At 33.5% G+C, this 23,315-nt stretch overlaps 1 protein-coding gene across 1 annotated transcript in view; it reads left to right on the top strand.

Moving 5' to 3' along the window:
• Positions 1 to 273: 273 nt before the first annotated feature.
• LOC140449784 (ATP-binding cassette sub-family C member 4-like) overlaps positions 274 to 23,315 on the top strand; it is a 104,302-nt gene continuing 81,260 nt past the window's right edge. The window contains exons 1-3 of the mRNA XM_072543129.1: positions 274 to 528; positions 13,297 to 13,533; positions 19,054 to 19,257. Of these exons, the coding sequence (XP_072399230.1) occupies positions 452 to 528; positions 13,297 to 13,533; positions 19,054 to 19,257 (518 nt within the window). The 5' untranslated portion in view covers positions 274 to 451. The remainder of the gene's footprint in view (positions 529 to 13,296; positions 13,534 to 19,053; positions 19,258 to 23,315) is intronic.

Raw genomic sequence — 23,315 nt, 5'->3', positions numbered from 1 at the left:
GAATAATTTAAGGATTGTTCAATTGTCCTTTATAGAAAATCTGCACTTTTAGTTGTATAATTAGAAATAATATTAATAAATATTCCACACTGTTATGCTTAAAATAGCTAAATTAAATTTAATGATTCAAAAATAGTTAACTTTATTAAGTAATTTAAAAAAAAGTGTTAAAGTTACAAACAAAAAGTATCTCTATTTCTACGTGTGCAATATTTAGTATATTTCAATATTTAATATATGGATTTTTTTGCAAGTAACATGTTTATATTGCAGGTATGAATACACCTGCCCCGGTATATCTTTCTATTAGCCGAATCAACACCTTTGTATCGATAATATCATGAGTGGATTATCGCCGATAAGACAGATAAGGATATAACTCGAGACATTTTACAACTACTAAAAATTTTTCGTAATAGATGTTTATGGTTTTTGACTATCCTTATCCAATATGGATTCGTCAAAAAGAAATGCCAAAGAAACAAATCCCAGAAACACAGCTTCCATTTTTCGCCTTATAACATTCCTGTAAGTAATTTTTTTGTATAATATTTTTATCTTAACTTTTGATCAATATTATTTTTAATTATTAATTATACTACAAATCTTTATCAATTCGCAATATATGTATGATTTATAGATAATGTTTTTTTTAATTATATACTTATATACTGTAGCTGAGATATAGAGTTAGGGTAAAATATTTTATGTAACAATAAAACACACTTCCACAATATTTATTATAACATCTTATCACTACAGCTGTTTCGGCAGAGTGCCTTTCTCAAGTGATATATATTTGGCATGCGTTTACACTTTATATTCTTTAATGAAATAACTTGAGGATGGGAGAACTGTTTGTCTCAAGTTGGTCATTCAGAATTATATCTGTTTTTTTTTAATTTGGTAATTTCCATAGATTCTAACAAAGATAACTTAAGGCCTTTATTTTGAATGTGAAGAATTTGAAATTCGCCATTAAAATAATGATTATGATCTAGAAGGTAAAGTGCGTATGTAAAATCTGTTTTTCTATTATTAAAAGCCCTTTTATGTTCTGCTATTCGTTTCCTAAAATTTCTACCAGCTTGACCGATGTAAGTTTTTGGGCAGTCGCCACATTTAAGTTTGTATACACCAGTGCGGAAATTACTAGAAGAGCAAGACTAGCATGAGCAGGATTTGGAAAACTTAGTTGAATACTTAAGAACCGCAAAATACTCCAATACTTGAGGAGCAAAGTGCTTAACCAATGCATCCTTCCTATCATGACATATGGATGTCAAAATTGGACCCTAACCAAGGCAAAGATGAATAAACTAGCCACAACAGAAAGAACAATGGAAAGAGCAATGTTATGTATACGACTGTCAGATAAAAAGAGGAACGACTGGGTAAGATCCAAAACAAAATCCAAAACAGATGAGATGAGTTGATAACATTAAAAGAATAGCCTGAACAAATTGGAAATATGTTGCTCAGGATATCCTCCAAACCGCTCCAAACATGGACAACACAAGGCTAAGAAGAAGAAGACACCAGTGTGTAAGTGCTTTTTATTTTAGTTCTTGTTGTATTTAATATATTTGTCTAAGTTGTTGTGTGTTCTGAAAGCTGGTGTGATTCCTTGCTTTTTTATGTGTTTTTCTATTTTTGTTGATATTTTGCATGTATATGTAATCGAGCAGAAGGTACTGGGTTTTTCTCTGGTGGTGGAAATACTAATTTCAGGGCTTTCTTGTGTAGTTTTTAATTTAAAATTTTATTAATTGTTTGTTCATTGTGTCCATTGTTTACTGGTATTTGCTTAATGATATTTAATTCTGTCTCAAAGTTGTATTTTGACATCGGAATTTCTGTTAATCTATGTGACAAACTGTGATATGCTGCCAGTTTATGCTGTGTGTGATAGAATAATGAATTGTGTATAGTCGTGTCAGTATAGGTAGGTTTATGATATATGGAGAAGTCATGTTTGTTTTTAAGTCTGATAATTTTTAAATCTAAAAAATTTATGGATTGATTTGGTTCTGTTTTTATTGTAAATTCAATATAATTATGAAGTGAATTAATATACGATAAAAATAAGTCAAGTTGCCTGTTAGTTTTCTGCTTAGTAAGTGTAATAAAAATTGGTCTGGTATTAGTAAATTTACAATGGAAACAGAACAAAATCAATGCATAAATTTTTTAGATTTAAAAATTATCAGACTTAAAAACAAACATGACTTCTCCATATTTCATAAACCTACCCATACTGATACGACTATACACAATTCATTATTCCATCCCACACAGCATAAACTGGCAGCATATCACAGTATGTCATATAGATTAACAGAAATTCCGATGTCAAAATACAACTTTGAGACAGAATTAAATATCATTAAACAAATAGCAGTAAACAATCGATACAACGAACAAACATTTAATAAAATTCTAAATCAAAAACTCCACAACAAAGCCCTGAAATTAGTATTTCCACCACCAGAGAAAACCCAGTACCTTCTGCTCGATTACATATGCAGGCAAAATATCAACAAAAATAGCCAAACATATAACAAAGAAAGAAATAACACCAGCTTTCAGAACAAACAACAACTTAGGCAAATATATTAAAAACAACAAGAGCCAAAATAAAAGGCACTTACACAGTGGTGTATACAAACTTAAATGTGGCGACTGCCCAAAAAGTTACACCGGTCAAACTGGTAGAACTTTAAACAAACGTATAGCAGAACATAAAAGGGCTTTCAATAATAGATAAACAGATTCTTCATACGCACTTTACCTTCTAGATCATAATCATTATTTTAATGGCGAATTTCAAATTTTTAACATTCAAAATAAAGGCCTTAAGCTATCTTTGTTAAAATCTATGGAAATTAACAATTTAAAAAACACAGATATAATTTTGAATGACCAACTTGAAACAAACAGTTCTCCCCTTCTCAAGTTATTTCATTAAAGATTATAAAGTGTAAACGCATGCCAAAAAATAGATCACTTGAGAAAGGCACTCTGCCGAAACAGCTGTAGTGATAAGATTTTATAATAAATTTTGTTACTTTGTTACTAAAAATGTTGTTACTAGTATATAACTAAGGTTTAAATTTCTTCTTCGTTCTCCTCAGAGATGGCATCAAGAAATGGACATACGTCTTCTTTATTTTGATTACTCCTTATGTTTCTAAAAAAAGCGTGATTGACAGAGGGAATGTATTTTAACAAATACAGTATCATGTATTTTTTTCTTAAAAAAGGACATAGTTCGAGGACCATTTTACATCAAGCTCTTCAAATGACATAAAGTCGTTCAGTGTGTTCTTGTACAGGATAAAATATTCCTTGTCCTGTTTGAAACGAAGCCACTGTACTTTCAACCAGTTTACTTTGTCCCCGTCTATATTTTTCTGTGGTCTTGTTACTGCTTTTGTAAAGTAGTCAACACTCAAGAAATCATCTGCCATTCTTACTAACAAGAAGTTGTTTGTTTTCCGTGCGGTTGTTATTATTCTGTACCAATCATCCGGGGTAAAGATAGTTTGATTTCGTGCTGCTTGTTCTATGTGTCCGCATCATTAGGTAGATACGAGTGTCCTGAAACCATGAACTTTAGATCAATGACGTCTACATTTTTTATTTCTTGTATCAGTTTCATTAAAGTTAAATCTACATTAATATTTCAGTTTTTTCCACCACAAGTGTCACTGAAACTTATTCTGTGTTTACAGGGATTTTGTTTTATGTACTTGGTAAGACACGCAGAAATTTCTTGTGATCCCCAGCTTTCCATCGTCTTATCCCATACGTACATGTACCCTAAATTTTTCCCCATATCATGTACCCCCAGGTTGTAACAGTAAAATGTTATACATGTTTCTCCGGTAGTACGCCCCAGACACTGTTAGTTTTCGAAACGGGAGGGCTTTCTGCAAATCAATAGTTAAGGTGCATAAATCTTCATTTTCTTTTGCCCATGTGCTATCTGTCTTCAAAGTAGCACGTATTTTTGCAGCTCTTGCCAAGTGAAGCCTATGCTCCCTTTCCAGCTCTGCTCTTGTTTCTAGATTTTTCTCCATAATATCTACCATTTGCTTGTACCTATCGCAGTGTTTACAGGTATCTTTTCTAGGCAATTGAAACTGTAAATTAAATTTTGAGTTGAAAGTAGATCGGTAGTAATACTCTTTCACAGGATCAATTTCAGTTTCCATACACCACTGTGTATAAAGGCTGTACATCTTTGCAGTATTAAGATCTGGGCTCAAGTATCTTCTGTTGGTATTATCGTTCCTTTTATAGTGGCTTTGATAAGATGGGAAACGATTAATATGGTCTATAACTGATTGTGCTTGCATCGGTGTTAACTTCTGTGCAGTAACATGTTTACTCCGTAAGTCTTCCCCAGGAGTTCGTCCATCTCTTATTTTATTAAGAGCTCTAGTCACTCTATCATCGCTTACAGCAAAAGTAGACAAAAAGTATTTTTTGCACACGCGAACTGAGCAATCTTCTTTTTGAATATGAAACAAATTTGTACTTTTCTTTTCGGCTTTTGCTCCAGACCGTGGACGTCTACACTGTATGGGCGCCTGATGGATAAGTCCATATAAGTATGCATTCTGTTTGCCGAAATCACCCATTTTATGAAAATTATTGTCAAACTGCACTCGTCTTTCATTTTCTGTGAATGATGAAAAGCTTTTCTTAGGGCACCCACAATCAATATTTTGTATTTTGCATGCCACAATATTACCCTTAACATTGATGTATGATTGTCCCTTATTACGAAGTCTCTCTGCACGTTCCCTCGGACTCGTTCTTTTGGCGTTTGCGTGCTAAAATCGGTTTGTTCTGACAGCCTTGGACTTCCATATCCTCTATACTCGGCTCCTCTGCAGGAAAATCTTCTCCGACTGCCTCTTCAAATGTTGCTGGTTCTTGAAACTGAGCACTGTCGTCTGTAATAACGAAAAAAAAAACAAAATAATAACTATTTTAATCTTTTATAATACATTCATTAGGCTAGATTATATTTTGGTGGAATTAACGTCTTTTTTTTGTGTAGGTAATTTATGTTGAAAATTTATAACATAACCTAAGATATTACGAAAGTGGCAAGAACATTGTTTTCCGTTATTATCATCACTTTATATAAAAATATACTGATCGGAGTAATCGTTATCGTGCTGATGATTGTAGTCCTTATCGGAGTCGCTATCATCGCTATTAGAAATTATATTAAACATTTTATCACTGCTGCAATCCATGTTACTACTATGTAGCTTATCTGATTTTTGACAGAAGTATATGCAATAGTGGTGTAAGTGAGACTTACTTCACTATGATCAAAGAATATAGACGCATATGCTATGATGCTCAAGATTTTTGATATTTTAATAAAAGCGCTAAGGAGATGCTGCCATCTAGTAGCTAAAAGTTTAAGTTTGACTTACGTCACAGTGCACCTAACAGATTGTTTATTATTTTAGATGCCAGGCAACGGGATATCTTAAAACTGCAAATATGTGACTTACACCACTATGTTTCTCAGCCATTCATATAACAATAATTACAACAGCAGTGTTTTACTTCAATGGTTGAGTTTTTCAACTACTGTATGCTATACAGTCGATACACGGGAATTTTATTATTATTATTATTATTAGCACAAAAATATCTTTTAAAACTAAAATCCCTTGAGTCAAACATGATCAACAAATTAAGTGATATTGCAAAAGAAGACCTAACAAACCGCTATTGGAAACTAAAAAATTCTCCCCCACTTGCAGAAGCTTTTGTTGAGACTAATGCTTATCACATTTCTTTTAGTAAAAATAAAAAATTGCTTATGTATAATATACCCTTTAGATCACTAATAAAACCACACAGAGTTATAATACCCCATTATACAGAATATGATCATATAAACCATACCCTTTTAAAATCTATATTGGATGGATTAGTCAATAAGATATTTATATATTATACAGATGGATCTAAAACAAAACACGGAGTTGGTTGTGGAGTTTTTATTCAAAATACAAAACAATCATTTATGTTTAAATTACCATCAATATGCAGCATATATACTGCTGAACTTATAGCAATTTTGAAGGGCATTACTTGGTTAATATCAAATAATTTACGAGAGGGGGTAATATCTACTAACTGATTCTAAGTCAGCCTTGGAGTCAATAAAAAGCATACAATTTGAAAGAATGAAATGCAATATGAATAAAATATTATGCAATTTAAAAAAATTGATAGGAGAATTAAATATAACATTTGTATGGGTCAAAGGCCATATAGGTATACTAGGTAATGAAAAAGCTGATAGTTTGGCCAAGGAGGCAGTACAAAACGGAGTTCATTGTAATATTTGTACAATGCGTGACATCTCTAATTTGATTAAAAATAAAATAATGTTAAAATGGGAACGACAGTGGGAAAACGTTGTAAAGAACTCACAAAATACGTATTTTAAAATACATCCAACCCTATAATCTCCACCCCAATATATTTTCAACTATTCCACGTCAAAATTCTTTTCGGCAAGTGTTTTTCGACTTAAAACAAATCATGGGCGATTTCCATCGCACCTTGCTAAGCTGGGCATTATACAGTCATCGGCCTGTAGTTGTGATCAGAATCAGAACTCTTACGGAGATCTCAACCATATATTCTTCGGTTGCAAAAAACATTTAAAAAAATCCAATGATTTAATTCGTAAACTAATTAAAATGAAATATTTTCTTCCATTAAATTTATCACACATTTTATTAACTGCCAATAGAAACACCTTAGAACTTCTAATAAATTTTATTAAAGAAGTAAAAATAGAAATTTAAAGCAGCATAACCCACAACTTTGTATTCATATTATAAGAAAAGTTCTGTATACAACTTTCTGTGGCAAATGGACTTGATTCCGTGCCATTATCCCTCCACACACACTGGAATTTTCACTTTATAAAAATAATTACAGATATTTTTTATTATTGCCCTTTTTAATTTTGCATTTATGCCAAATCTTTCATAAAATATATTTAATGTGTGTCTGTCACTTCAAAAGTCAGGAAAAGGCTGTCTGATTTAATTTATATATATATTATTATATACACTACTCAACAATTGAAGTGGATAATTTTAAAATTCCTAAAATTAACATATAAAACTATTTTTAAAATAATTGCCTGTACTATACTCTATACGCTATCTTTATTGCCAATATTTTTTGCATGTTGTTTTTTTCTCCCTATTTTTATCGGCCCTTATCTCGTACAAAGAGAGACATGTTGTTCCAAACATGAATATATCATTCGTGTAAAAGTGCTTGTATTGGCTTTACCAGTTGTCAATAAGTCAAGAAATCTATTTATCACAAAAACATTATGCCGCAAAGACGTTTAGAACTAGTGCAGCTCGAGCAATTAGTTCGTTGGATCCAACAAGGCATAACTGAATAACAGGTTGCTATAAGGCTAAATGTGTCGCAAAGTGTGATAAGTCGTGCATGGAATCGGTATGTAGCAACTGGATCTGCAACATACAGGCATGGAGGAGGAAGAGAACGATCTACAACTCGTCGGCAAGACCGTTTTGTAGTTCTGACGGCAAGAAGAAACCCAACATTCACGGCTTTCAGAATTAACAGTATCTTCAGGCATGCTACTGAACGAGCGATTTCCAGTCAAACTGTCAGAAGACGGTTACATCCATTCAATTTAAGGGCTAGACGGCGCGCTACCCATCCACGACTAACTAGAGAGCAGCGTGCATGCAGATATTGCTGGGCGATGGAACACTATCAGTGGAATTTCAAAAATTAGAGGAATTGTCTCTTTACTGACGATACCAGATTTCATTTGTATACGAATGATGGCCGAATATTAGTGTGGAGGGAAAGAGGACAGCGTTACAATGAAAATTTGAGAGTCCCAACCACTCTTTTTGGAGGTGGATCCGTTTGCGTGTGGGGAGGCATATGTTTTGACGGTCGCACGGACTTAGTCGTCTTAATTAATGAGACAATGACTGTTACACGATATCGAGACAGAGTCATAGTACCAATAGTTGTTCCATTTTTTGGTTCAAAAGGCGAACAATTTGTTCTGATTGATGATAATGCTCGCCCTCACCGTGCGAGAATTGTCAACGAGTGTATAGAAGCTCATGGCATTACAAGAATGGAGTAGCCACCGTGTTCATCTGATATGAATTGCATTAAACATGTTTGGGCCAAAATGTCTAGGCAACAAAACAGGCTCCATCAACCGCCCCAAACCTTAGATCAGTTGGCCAATACATTACGCGCGATTTGGGAACCTATACCGCAGCAGTTCATCAATAATTTAATAAGAGGTCTTCCGAATAGAGTTAGAGCAATAAGGCGATACAGGGGTGGACCCACACACTATTAATTTTTCTTTTCGGGATATTAGAAATTGAGCAGGAATAGAAATTTTAGGTTGTTAATTTTACAATTTTTGTTTATTTTCCATTTTTTTTTTCTTAAAGAATTTCTTTCTTTTGGTTTATCGGTATGAAAATACGAAGTGAAAATAAATCTTCATTTATATCAGTCCATGCTTCTATTTGACCTTATGAACAAAAAATAAAATACACATTTTCATAATATCCACTTCAATTGTTGAGAAGTGTATATATATATATATATATATATATATATATATATATATATATATATATATATATATATAAATAAATCATGTTTTGTGGACCTTAAGAAGGCATTTTAATCGGCTTAAATTAAAAGACGTTATCCACTTATTGTACACAAGAGAGATATCTCTAGGAATAAACAAAACAATCGAAATATCTACCAAAACAACACAATAAAACTAAAAGTAGAAGAACAACTAACTAAGCCTATTGAAACTGGCAATGATATAGGACAATGAGATTCCCTAAGTCCTCTATTGCTCAACCTAATTATGGATGAAATATTAAAAAAATTAAGAACTAAACAAGGATACCAAACGGGAGAAGTATGCCCAATATCCAAATTTCACCTTGAAATTCTCTAAAAATCAACAATACGTCTAACGCAGATCATACTGAATAGTCGGGTATTTCAAGTAGTTAGCTCGTTGGCATTAGCTCATGTAGAAAATTGAAAATTATTTACCACCACGATCAGTGAACGCTCCAATCATGTTTACTGTATATCGCAGATATAAGCACATAATCAATATTAAAGTCCAGATATGCAGCTTAGAACAAGGCCTATAAAATTAAAAGTAGCCGAACACTTTTAATAGTAAATCTACCTAGTAATCAGGGGTAAACATTTAACAGACGAAGGATAAAGCTGAGTGGACCTCACTTGGAAAGCAAACTTCCTAGAAACTTAACATGCGGTTTGAACAAACCAGACTTACCTCCTAATAAAACTCCAAAGTACTTGAGCGCTATATTAAAAAGGACACTGTTTTTAATTTTTTAAAAGAAATATAACAAAAACTGGCAAAAAGTTGAATAAAAGACTGATGTGAAAACTCTATGGGACCACCTAGAAAGCATCAGTTTTATTTTCCACTTTACTGCTTTGGCTTTTGTTGTTTCTGTTGCTAAATATTTTCCTTAAATTTGAACTAAAGTAAAGTTCGTGTAACCTTCTGGCTAAGGTCTAGTTTTCAGGTCGCGCAAGCTCCCCTAGCATGACTAAACGACTCCTTTCGTAGCCGGGACCGACGGCTTTGCGTGCCTTCTGAAGCACGGTGGCAGCTCAGTTAAATTAAAAATTGAAAATTTTGTCGGTGCCGTGGTTCGAGCCCGAGCCCTCCAGCTTAAGTCAGTAGCATAGCCACTGAGCTACAGCTGCCACGCGTCTGACTAGTGATACAGTTCATAGTAACCCGAGGATGATTGTTGGTATAATTCAATCCATTTCTATCCACTGGTACACAGTAATAATTATAATATTCACGAGACATCTACGACAGGTTGATAACACTACACATGAATACTGTCCAGCCAGATCCCTGGACTACACATTCTCGGATCCAATCACCGAACAACCCACAAGCGAAGATGTCTAAGTATGGGTTTAATTTCTAGACTAGTTAACCGCAGGTCAAGATGAACACAACTGTGCGCCTACTATGACTTCTCTTCGCGGTGACTTCTCCTCGTCGTTACGTTACACACTGAAGTGAGATGCTACATAAGCTACAATTATTTCACATTTCAACAAATTGTAAGTGCCCTTTGTTGTACAAAGAACAATACTGACTTACGCCAAGTGTTTTTTGATATTTCACAATTACATATATTCTATTCAATTATTTATTATTTTAATTAAACAGATAGAGTACATACAACTTCTGAAAGAATAGAAACTAGACAGTTAATATGGTATGGACACTTACAGAGGATGGACGACAACAGATGGCCAAAAAGAGCTATGGAATACAATCTAAGTAATAAAAGGAAACGAGGAAGACCAGCCAAGTCTTGGATACAAGGTGTTATGGAAACCATGAAAGACAGAGCCATTGATGAAGACACCTGGAGAGATAGAAAAAGACGGCGATCGAAATGCGGGAAGCGGCAGAAGCTGTAGGATCTCCGCTTATATAATATATATAATTAAATAACCAGTGATTTTATAACATTATAATTGTTGTGAATTGTCTCCTTTCTACAACACAAGTAGCGGGCCAGACGTTGGAACTGGCTAAGTATGTGGACTTGGACTAAATAATCCTTCTTCGAAACAATTTTTTAAGTCAAAATGGTTGATGAACTTAAGAGTACTTTATTTTACGTTGCACTGTTACAAAAGATAGTTGGAGGGATGCCGGTTTTCAACATCCCTTCAGCGAGAGTCTTGTATGCTAACAGTGTCTCTTTCAGCGGTTTGTACTTGCTATAAGTCCAATTGTTCCGCTAACCTTCGAATACTCAGTAATAGAAACTTAAATGGACTCTTAAATGTATTTAGTCTGGCCTGTTGAATAGATTGATATAGTGAAATAAAACAATAACTTGTTTAGCTAGAACTGTAATTGAAAAAGGGCAAGAAATAGAAACTTATAAACTGCGAGTGAATAACTAATCGTAAGGAACCTAATTAGAAAATTACAGTTTACGAACGAAAACACCATAACACTTCACATTACGGGTTCCCGGTATATTGCGTAACTTGCGATTGCGAACGTGGAGAAAAACTCTCCGAAACTTGAAAAATAGGTCTAAACCCTACGACTATCGCTAATTCACTGGCTTCCCCTAGCCACTCCGAAATACTTGTCTATGCATTTTGAAGGATCTATCGGTTTAAGGTCAATATGGGTGGAGATTAACATTCTAAGAAATAGGTCAATGCAGGCAAGGAATTTATTTAGGTAACCGATGTGGCGGAAATATTTTTATTTGTGTTGAAATAGAATTATTTGGTTGGAGATTATTGTTCTCCAACAATAGTCTTTTACTAACTAAAACTAAACTATTCACTTCTCTGCTATTTGAACAAAAGTTTACGTAGAGCGCGTGTATTTTTACACAAATTTTAAGAGGTCGAGATGTACCTACTGTCGCTGAAAATCTAGAAAGCCGTCTTGAATGTAACTACTGTTGTAGCATGTGCACGAAGGCTGAAAACGAAGTCTATGAATGCCGATCAATTGAAAGATTTATTGCTCTTTTACGAGTTCCGATTATGGACCCAGTTCTACGTAAACAAAAACCTATTTTTCTAAAAAAACTAGGGAAGCGGTTGGTTCAAGGAAAAAACATTAATGGCCAGTTGTGGTCATAAAAATGATAGTCGCGCAAAGACGACTAGATATGAACCAGGATCTCTTTGTCTGCTTTATAGATTATCAAAAGGCTTTTGATAGAGTACGACATCAGAAACTCGTAAAACTGTTGAGAGAAAAGAATGTGGATAGTCGAGATATACGGATTATTTTCAATCTGTACTGGAATCAAAAAGCAAAGGTTAGAATCGAAAATTTCGAAACAGAAACAATAGAAATCAAAAGAGGTGTTAGGCAGGGTTGCGTGCTGACCTCATTGCTATTCAATCTGTACAGCGAAGCTATTTTTAAGGAAGCAATATCAGAGGAACAACAGGGTATATCAATAAACGGTAAAATCTTAAACAACATAAGATTCGCAGACGACACCGCTGTTTTTGCAGACAGTCTAGAAGCATTGCAACGCTTAGTAAATAGATTACATCAAGTCAGTATCAAATATGGACTACAAATGAACGTTAAGAAAACCAAGTTCATGATTATTTCTAAGCAACATACAGTAGGAAGGCTAGATATCGAGGGAAAACAAGTAGAAAGAGTGAATAACTACAAATATCTGGGAACCTGGGTAAATGAAAACAATGACCAAGGTAGAGAAATAAGGACACGCATTGAAATTGCAAGACAAGCATTTATAAAAATGAAAACAATGTTTGTCAATCGAGACCTTCCTCTGGATCTGAGGATAAGAGCCTTAAGATGCTACGTGTTCTCAACTTTGTTGTATGGAATGGAAAGCTGGACACTAAAAGTGGATAATATAAAGAAGTTGGAATCATTTGAGATGTGGTGCTATAGAAGGATTTTGAAAATACCATGGACCCAACGAGTTACAAACGCAGAAGTGTTAAGAAGGCTACAAAAGGATTGCGAGGTCATAAAGCACATTAAATCAAGAAAGCTGGAATATTTAGGCCACATTACCAGAGGTGCGAAATATGAGATATTAAGGCTCATAATGCAAGGTAAAATCAAGGGTAAAAGATCCATAGGAAGACGAAGAATTTCCTGGCTGAGAAACCTAAGAGAGTGGTATAGTTGCAGCTCAGTAGATCTTTTTAGAGCAGCCGCCAATAAGGTACGGATAGCTGTGATGATAGCCAACCTCCGATAGGAGACGGAACTACAAGAAGAAGACTTTTAGTTCATTCTGTATGTAGACTTAATGGATATTTGTAACTTTAACGTTGGCGCATTATTTTTAGTATTAAGTATTAGTATTGTTTCTTAATATTTGTAAATTGTTTTATGATTAACTCTCTACGAAGGTTGGCAACCATAATTTCTATTTGTATTTATTTTAATATTTATTTATTTTATTTTTTTATTATATTTTATTTATTTTATTTTATTAGTATTAAGGAAAATGTATGATCTGCATATTTTTAGATCATAATTGCAATCTCAAATATATATAATTGAAAATGGTGTAAAAAATACCATGTTTTGATCTGTGGTTTAAAAGAAAGGTTAATATTATGAGTATAATAAATACGTATTTATTTCAGATATAACTTCCCTTTGTTTAAAAAAGCACGCAAAAAAGGACTTGATGATAGCGATATATATGAAATTCCAGAATGGCTAGCATCAGAACAGCTGGGAAATAATCTAGAAGATGCTTGGATGAGACAGCGGAAAAAGAATGGAGAAGATGCCTCCTTGGTAAAGAGCTTAATCAGCTGCTTTGGTATGCAGTATTTAATTCTGGGGTTAATACAATTGGTTGTGAAAACAGTTTTAGTGTAAGTATACAGCAGTTTTTAACAACACTTATCGGCAATATCTAACAGTTAAATATTATGTTTTTATGGGATTAAGTCACAATTATTGGTTGTTACTGTGATAAAAATCACATTTTTATTTAACTAATATTTGACGTTTCGATTTCTACTCCGGAAATCTTTCTCAAAAAAGGTTTTTTGTAAAAATTATATAAAAATGTGTATAATCAAAAATTTATTATTATAAACCAATTAAAGACTTAAAATAAATAATGCGGTAAGTGCCAAATTCATTATTTCGAAATAATCGATTTTTTTCCACAATAAATGTATTAGAAATAACTTTCTCAAAATTAAACATAGGTTTATTTAAGTGAATTATATTTTTGTGCAATAAATAGCTTTGCGAACTTTTTGTAAAATAATTGTAAACAAAATAAAACAGCTATAAAATCTTAGAATGTGCTAAGTGCCATCACAAAAATATAAAATATTGGAGTAAGTAATAATGAAAAACACAAAACATGTAGGTTCTAAGGAGTATAGGCATTAAATAGGTCTTCATAAAATATTCTATTTTCTTTCTTCAAATAGGAAATCATTGCCAACAAGGTGTGTTTTTTTTTTCTTCAGAAATTCTACTCTGGCAGCTCAAGTTAGGAAGAGTCATTTCTGCAATAGTTTTAATTGTAACATTTCTCTTTAAAACCTTTGTTGATTTCCAACTTTCCAATTCATTCAGAGTTTCTTGTATTTTAACTAGATTTTGTCGGTTAATGTTGATCCATTGAGCTTTTGAAATTTGAAGCTTGGATGTACTGATTGAACTTTCAGAAGCAATTTTAAAATCGAAGAAGTCCTCACGGTTCATTAATATAACAAGAAATTGTGTTTTCTTTACAGCTGTTGTCATCATTCTTACCAAATCCATAGGTACCTCACACTTCTCTTGCTTTTTTCGCTTTTCAATTTGGGCGAAATCCCTGTCTCAACTCATAATTGAACGACCCAATACTAGATACTTGTGATTTATCTCGTCAAAATACCCCTTGGAAACTAAATAAATCCATAAAAACAATAACATTTTATTTTTATTTTGTCCGACACAGCTTCAAATTGTTACTTTTCATTTCAATGTCTGTATATTAGTGAATGCTTTCAACACACGACGTAATTTCAGTCCGTCCACGTCCTGTTATACATTCATGTCACAAAAACATGAAGCCAGTGTTATTGTCTCCTAGGTGAACACAAAGATTGTAGTTGGAAAGCTCTTGCATATAATACATTTGACTATGAATTAGAGTTGGCAATGATAAGACCTGCTGTAGATCCATAGTAGAAACTGTCATGGTGTCACTCGTGGGTTGCTGACAATTCTGAGGATCTTTTCTCATTGCTTTTAAAGCTGCTTCACCTTTTCGGTGGTGAAGTTCTAACTTAAATTGAGCATCTTTTAGTGTGGGATCTTTTGTTTGCATGTGCAGTAAATCACAGGTAGCACAGGTATCCGTTGTAGGCTTACGAAAGCTTATTGGGAAAATTCTTTCTGAAAATTTGAAAATAAAAACGATAGCTCACTGCTAAATCAAGATTAGCTTCAATAAACGCCAAGTAAAGTCTATTTATATTGAGATCGGAGCTCAGATACTGATTGTCGATTGTTAAACGGTTGTAATGTCCCACGTCTCTGGGAAATTTGTTTATGTGATCGATAACCAATGCTCTATGTTCCGGCATGAACTTTCTAAACTGCAGTTTATTACCTCTCCTTTCCTTATAAACTAAATCTCTTTTTTTTCAACTTAGCTAATGTTTCAATTTATCTTGGAGTTATTCCAAACACCGGGCAAAATGTCTTCCTACACACCTGTAAAATGTTCTCCGTTGGGTAATGTGAAGGAAAGCCTAACCTGTCTCTTACTCTCTTCTGATCTCTCATAATTTCCGTGCCTTCTCTTGATAGCACACACATGGATAAAATTCATAGCATACGTATTTTGCCGTCCATTATCATTCAAACCATAAAATTCGTGAAAAAGCCTCAATTTTTGTTTATACTGTATCTCTTTACACTTGAAGTTGCATTTGCACAATATCTAAAACAAAATTTCAGAATAACTACTGTCCAAAAATAAAAACAATATTCGACTAACCTTATTTTCAGGAGGCTGCTTGGCAGGAACTTTTTTATAATTTTTCTTTGTATAGTACTCTTCTCCAGCATTTCGTTGTTTCTGCCTTTCCTTTTGCTTACTGCCCTTTCTAGAAGTAGCACCAGCATTCATTCTTTTATGATTTTAAGAATATACAGAACGAGATAAACTATAACAACTTTACTAATACAACATTAAAACAGTACTGAAACTGTCATATTTATTGGCACTTACCACATTTTTTACCGGCGACATTGTGGCGATAGACAAACACGCACTCTGTTGAGAATTTTTTTAGGTACGTAATAATAACCCAGCGACTTGGCGCATTATATAGGTTGTTGGTTATGGTACTTGGAATATTTTAAAGGTATAAAACAAAAATGAGATTTTTTGGCACTTACCACATGATTTATTTCATGTCTTCAATTATTATCATCCAATTAATATTAACCAATAACAAAATTTTTAGTCCATTTTTTTAATTAGTATAGTTTATTTCACTGTGACAATATCCCGACTAAGCCTTTACTTTTTGGAGACTAGCTTTTGCAAACCTTTGGTGGTATTGTCTCTCCAATTTTTGCCATGGGTATGAGATAAGTGGCTATAAGTTTTATCCATGTACGCAACGGACCGATTTTCTTCTCTATAATGTTTATTGTTTCTCCCAAGCACTTGTATATCAGATTTTTTTATTAGAATTTTGCTGTTATTCTTCGTTTTCCTCCATCGAAGTTTTATATACCTAATCACTTTTTTCAAAGTTTCATGTGACCTCGTATAAATATTGTCTTTACTAATTTTTTTTACCCCTCTCAAATCTTCAGCTGTAAGAGCACTAATATCAACAGAAATAGGAAGCGATCATAAATTGGTATTGTGCAAAATCCGAATAAAAACACCTATATGTCATAATAAAACACCAGAATATACCACAGAGAGTAAAGTCGAATAAAAAAAAAAATAGAAAAAAAAAACCTGGGTAGAAGAGTAGAAGAAATCTGGGAAAAAAGTAAGTCTAATATCTTAGCTTCGGCAAAGAAAGTTCTTCATCATCATCAATGGCGCTACAACTCTTCGTGAATCTTTGCCGCGTTTACTAATGCCTTCCATGTTTGTTTATAAGGTGATTATCGTTACTGCGTATCACATGCCCTGCCCATCTGAGTCTATTGGCCTTTATATATCTGACTAGATTTTCTTTTCCGAATAGAGATTCTAGCTCGTTATTGTATCTGCCCCTCCATTCGTTTGTCACGCTGTCTCTGCAAGGGCCATATATCATTCGAAGAATTTTACGCTCCCACACCAGCAATTTATTTATTTCTCTTTTTGTTAGCGTCCATGTTTCGCTTCCATACGCGACTGCTGGTCGTATTATGGTCTTATATATCCGGATTTTTGTACCCCGTGAAAGAAGTTTTGACCTCATTAGACGTTGCATTGCAAAGAAAGATCTGTTTCCTGCCATTATTCTCGTTTTAACTTCTCGCTCTAATTTGTTGCCATTTGTGATTTTTGCTCCTAGATATTTAAATTATTTAACCACTTCAAAGTTGTGATCATTGTTTTAATGTTTGGCCTTATTCGCCGTCGTTCTTGTTTTGAGACGACCATGTATTCTTCTTCAAAGCTCGAGAAAATATTCTTAATTTCTAATGTTGATTGTGCTAGTGCGTCTACGTCATCGGCAAAGGCGAGTATGATTTTTGCTCCCCGAGCAATTATGTCTGGTTTGATTTTTGGATATATTTTTCGCATGACATATTCTAAGGCCAGGTTAAACAACAATGGGGACAACGAATCTCCCTGTCTCAGTCCAGAATTTACGCAGAAAGCATTTGATATTTTTTCCCCTATTCTAAATTGTGCAAAAGAGTTACTTATACACATTTGTGTTACCGCAGCTAGTTTCTTGGGTACGCTGAGCTCGATCATTGCCTTAATGTTGCACGATTAATTGAATCATAAGCCTGTTTGAAGTCTATAAAAATCTGATGCACGTCGTGATTATATTCCCAATACTTTTCAAGCATTTGTCTTATTGTAAATATTTGATCAATAGTCGATCTGCCAGGCCTGAAACCACACTGGTAGTCACCAACTATTTCTTCGGTGTATGGTACTAATCTTTTTAATAATATCGAATACAATATTTTACATGTAGTGTTGATTAGTGAGATTCCTCTGTAATTCATGCATGATTCCTTTTTTCCTTTCTTGTGTATTGGTACAATAATACTACCACACCATTCTTTCGGCATTATTTCTTGTTGCCAGGCCATTTCTATTAATTTATGGATTTTACTTATGAGTTCATGACCGCCTGTTTTAATTAGCTCGGCATCAATATTGTCCAGACCAGGGGATTTATCGTTTTTAAGCGTTTTTATGGCATGCATAATTTCTTCCATGCTTGGTGGGGGTATTTCTAATTCGACCGTTTGATACTCATGTTCTCCGTTATTTTCACCATTTTTATTGTTTTCATTAGTGAAATTTTGGATATTTAGGAGCTCTTCAAAATATTCAGCCCATCTTTCTATTATTTTGTTTTCGGCAGCCAGCATTTCTCCATTTTTATCTCTGACGAAGTTGAGTGTGCTTATGTACGAGAAAGTTCTTGGTGAAAGAAATATATAAAAATAAATCGTTCCCAAAGAAAAGAACTCCGTGGTATTATACAGAAGTGAAGAAAAAATGTAACGAAAAGAAAAAAGCTTACCTGAAATATATGTCAGGGGATAAGTTTAGCAGATGAACGACAATGTTTTCGTAGTGAAAGATTGTGTATAGATGCAATATTCGTTATAAAGTAAATTACCGAGAAATCACTAGAGTATAATAACCACATAAGCGTCAAAATAGCGTCAAAAAAAGATATAAGTCACCAATCGGTAGAAGAATTATCCAGTAGGTCCAGATAAGACTTTACCTACTAATCTTGATTAAAAATCCATGCTAATAATTTGAAAACTCATATCATCAGAATAAAAGATTTTCTAATATAGGTAAAACAAATGAGAAAACATACATGAAATAATTGATGAATGTTGTTGTTGTCCACGGCGAATCAGAGATGGAACGTAATATCAAAAAGAATAAGTCTCAAGCTATATTTGACAAATAGTACGTACCTAACGGGGTGCTGTAGCTGGTAGAGCCGTTTTCATACTGCGCTCTATTGATAGTAGCTTGAGGATTCAGCTTGTTTTATGACGAGACCCCTTTTATATATTAAAAAATAAAGACATCTTAATTATTTTAATATGTGAAAAGAAATTTCTTATTGAGCGTGGATTCATGTTTATTGTTTATTTTAAAAAATATTTTTTAGAAACAAAATATTGATCCAAATATTGCTATTTTTTTTATTTTTTAGGTTTATTCAACCAAGAGCACTTAGTAAAGTGGTAGCTTACTATGCTCCCAACCAAACAGATGTGACAACAAAAGATTTGTATATATATGCGTCCCTAGTTGTAGGTTTAAATGTATTTAGTGTTATTTATAACCATAATTATCAACAATTTACTACAGAAGTGGGTATAAGAGTGAGGACTTCTGTAGCGGCACTAGTTTACAGGTAATTTTAAAGAACAGTGTATTGTATTTGTTATAATTCTAATATGAAGAGGAAACGAACCATAATTATTTTCAAATCTTATTTTTACTTAATTTCTATTTCGTTTTTCCGTAGTAAGTCCCTTATAGTCCATTGAAATGTTACATTTTTAATACCTTAACGTGCATTCCTTAGAAGACGCCATTTTATTTTTTGATGTGTTGCAGTGAGTATAAGCTTAAGTTAGGCTTAAGTGGGCTCAGCTCACTCAAGTGACTCACCCCTAGATGCCTATAACTCCATAAATTTTTGCTCCGATCGCTCTGATATTTTAACTGGATACTCTTGAAGAGTTATACTATCGAATAAAAAGATAAAAAACTCAAAACAATACTCTATAATCCTTAAATTTGTTTCTAGTCATTTTACAGTAAAATGATCTTAAAGAAAATTTGTATAATTTCATTTATTTTTCTGGATTTTACAGCTCTCCGAAATTGACTAGGTTCTTGATTACTCGTACAAATACGATAAAAACGAACCATTGGATTTATTTTCTATTATATATTTTTTATTCATATTTTTTTAAATCAATTTTTTTTCCTTAACATTCCTATATTATTATTAATTTATTATCGGGGTGACCCATTCCGTCACCACAAAAGTCACCGCACCTCGTGCGCTTGCGTCCCACGAAAAAGCACCAATGAATAGAGATAAAGTTTAAGATTACAATACCAATATTAGAAGCCCTTGAAATGAAAATAATTAATAAAAAGTGGTCAGCGACAACACCATGGTTTACACTAGAGGTTAAACAAAAATATCACCAAAAAAAGAAAGCTTTCCTAAAATATAAGTCAGAAAAAACGAATGAATCATATAAAGAATATCAAAGAATAAGAACTGAAACTCATCAATTGGTAAGAAAAACAAAAACAGATTACTAGGAAAGATTCACAAAAGGACTAGAGATGGATTTCTATGGACAACAGAAACAATTATGGCGCTTCATAAGACAACAAAGAAGCGAAATGAAAGAACTAGTTGAAATAGAACACATTCAAGAGCATACATGGGTGGCCTTCCTCACCGAAATGTTTAAAAATAAAACGAAGAACCTTTACCAGAAACGCCAAATATAATAACTGAGGAAAAGACCGAAATCTCCCAAAACGATGTGAAAGAAGGAATAAACGAATTAAAAAACAGAAAGTCAACAGGAGAAGATCAAATACCAAATGAACTCTTAAAATATGGATTTGATCACATTGTACAACAACTGCAACTTCTTATTAATAAAATTATCATTACAAACAGAACACCAGATGAATGGAGGAGAGCGATCATGGTAATGTTCTTCAAAAAAGGAGATAAGAAAGACCCCAATAATTATCGAGAAATAAATCTATTAAATACAACACTCAAATTGACAACAATAGCGACAAAAATAAACGAACGAATATCTCTGCAAGAGGAACAGCAAGGATTTCAGACAGGAAGATCATGCACGGATGCAGTTTTTGTAATAATACAAATAAAAGAAAAGTCGCTGGAATACAAAAAACCAGCATATGTGTCTGATAGATTTGAAGAAAGCGTTTGATAGAGCGAGAAATCGGGACGCGGTACATTTATTATATGAAAAGGGAATATCACGGATACAACATCAATACAAGGATTTAGTAAAAACCATTGAAAATTTATATAAAGATAACATAGCTATGGTAAGATGTAAAGGAAAACTATCGCAACCTATCAAATATGAAACTGGCATTAGACAAGGAGATTCGCTGAGCCCATTAATATTTAATCTGATAAAGGATGAAATCATAAAGAAAGTTAAAAAAAGAAGAGGATATAGAATGGGAGAAAAGGAAATAAGGATAATATGCTACGCCAACGACGCCATAATAACAGCCGAAAATGAAGATGACCTACAAAGATTAATTAAAGGATTCGAAGATGCGGCTCTCACATACAACATGGAGATCTCAACAGAGAAAACTAAAACGATAGTGATATCAGCGGTACCGAGACGATGTAAACTAGTCGTAAATAACAAAATAATAGAACAAGTGATGGAAACTGAACACTTGGGAATAAAACTGTCAAGCTACGGAACAGTGGAAGAAGAAGTACAAAAACAAGTGAACATGGCAAACAGAGCAGCAGGATGTCTCAACAACACAATCTGGAGAAACAAATACCTCACAACGGAAACGAAAACCATGATATATAAATCAACAATAAGACCGATAATAACGTACACAGCGGAAACAAGAGCAGATACGGCGAAAACACAAAGAATACTGGAAACAACAGAAATGAAAGTCTTACGAAAAATAACAAACCAAACTCTAAGAGACAGAGTAAGAAGTGAGAAAATACGAGCGAGATGTGGTATAGAGGAAATTAACGCGTGGACCAAAAGAAGAAAAGTGGAATGGAATCAACACATCGAAAGAATGACAGAAAATAAAATAGTACGAATAGCAAGAGACAAATCGCCAAATGGAAGATCATTGGGACGGCCGAGGAAAAGATGGTCAGACTACGTCAATTGAGGCTAAAAACCGAAGTAAAACAGGCATTAAGCCTATTTATAAAGTAGGAAGAAGAAGAAGAAGAAGAATACCAATATTAGTCCAAGATAAATTTCTTGGTAATGAAAACAAGTACAAACTTAATAGACCCTCTCAAAGCTGCTTTATAAGAATTGGGTTTTAGTATCAACCAGGCTGAATCTGATGCAGATACAGTCATCATATGTTCTGCGCTTGCTGCATTTCAAGCCTATGATTCTGTGATTGTCGTAGCAGAGGACATTGACATTCTTGTCTTATTCACGGTATTAGGACGGGAGTACTCCAATATTGTGGTTCCAAATTGTCAAATTTTTTTAAAACCTTCAAAAGAGTGTAAGTCGCATCAATTATACTGTCCCTTAAGTTTTATATATGGCGACGTCATTGCAGAAAATTTCTTCATGCTTTTTCAAGATGCGGCACAACATTAATAGCTTACAATATCAGCAAGATCTTTGCCCACTGCCGTTGGCGAATGCTTTTTCGTCTCCCATAACCTAACCCAACCGTACTACAGAAAAATTTTAGACGTCTAATGGAAATGATATTCATCATCCTACTTTTTGCCAACGTACATCAAAGAAGCTATTTTCTTGTGATATTTTAAAGTAATTACTATTTAAATGAATGAAGATAAGAATCCTCCTTCTTCTTGTAGTGCCGATCCGTTCCCGATGTTGGCGACCATCATGGCAATCTGTATTTAGCAAACTATGACTCTGAAAAGATTTGTGGTTATTGTGTTAACAACCACGTACGTAGATTTTTCAGCCAGGAAATTCTTTGCCTTCCTGGCTCCCGGTACGAATCTAAAAGACCATAATCTTACAAGAGTTTAGTTCTTGTCTTAGATATTAATTTTTCTGTTACTTTGCTAAAAAATCTCATTTCGCTAGCTTAGATTTAAAATTTATTTCTTTATATCATTAGCTAGATTACACGTCCATATAAAAAAGAAAGTGACCATTATCTTGTAAAGTTTTATCATTGTATCTTTGCCTGTTGTATTCTTCGATTTTCAGTTAATTAGTTTGCTTATATACTAAAACGAGTTAATTTTGTGATATATACTTACTTATTTATTATTAGACCCAAGATTACATCTAAAGGTATTCCACAGGGATCTGTTTTAAGTCCACTTCTTTTTAATTTGTACACATACGATTTGCACAAATTATGGTCTTCCAATATTGTTTGCTTACAATATGCTGATGATATTGTCATCTAGTCACATAAGAAAACGTACAGTGAAAACACTATCGAACTCTAACATATTATGTACAACTTGGATAATTGGACTTAGTTAAATGGATTCAGATAATGTTCAGATAAATGTTAAATGGATTCAAATAATGTTAAATGGATTCAGAATGGATAAATTAAGAAAAAGGAATGGATGACAAACAAAATTTTGCATCTCATGGAGGAAAGGCGAAGAAATAAAACCAACAAGACAAAATACAAAGAAGTGAACCGTGAAATTAAGAGAAA

The sequence above is a fragment of the Diabrotica undecimpunctata genome, chromosome 9 (assembly GCF_040954645.1).
Source record: "Diabrotica undecimpunctata isolate CICGRU chromosome 9, icDiaUnde3, whole genome shotgun sequence".
Taxonomy (NCBI): Eukaryota; Metazoa; Arthropoda; class Insecta; order Coleoptera; family Chrysomelidae; genus Diabrotica; species Diabrotica undecimpunctata.
This window is presented reverse-complemented; position numbering and strand designations above follow the sequence as displayed.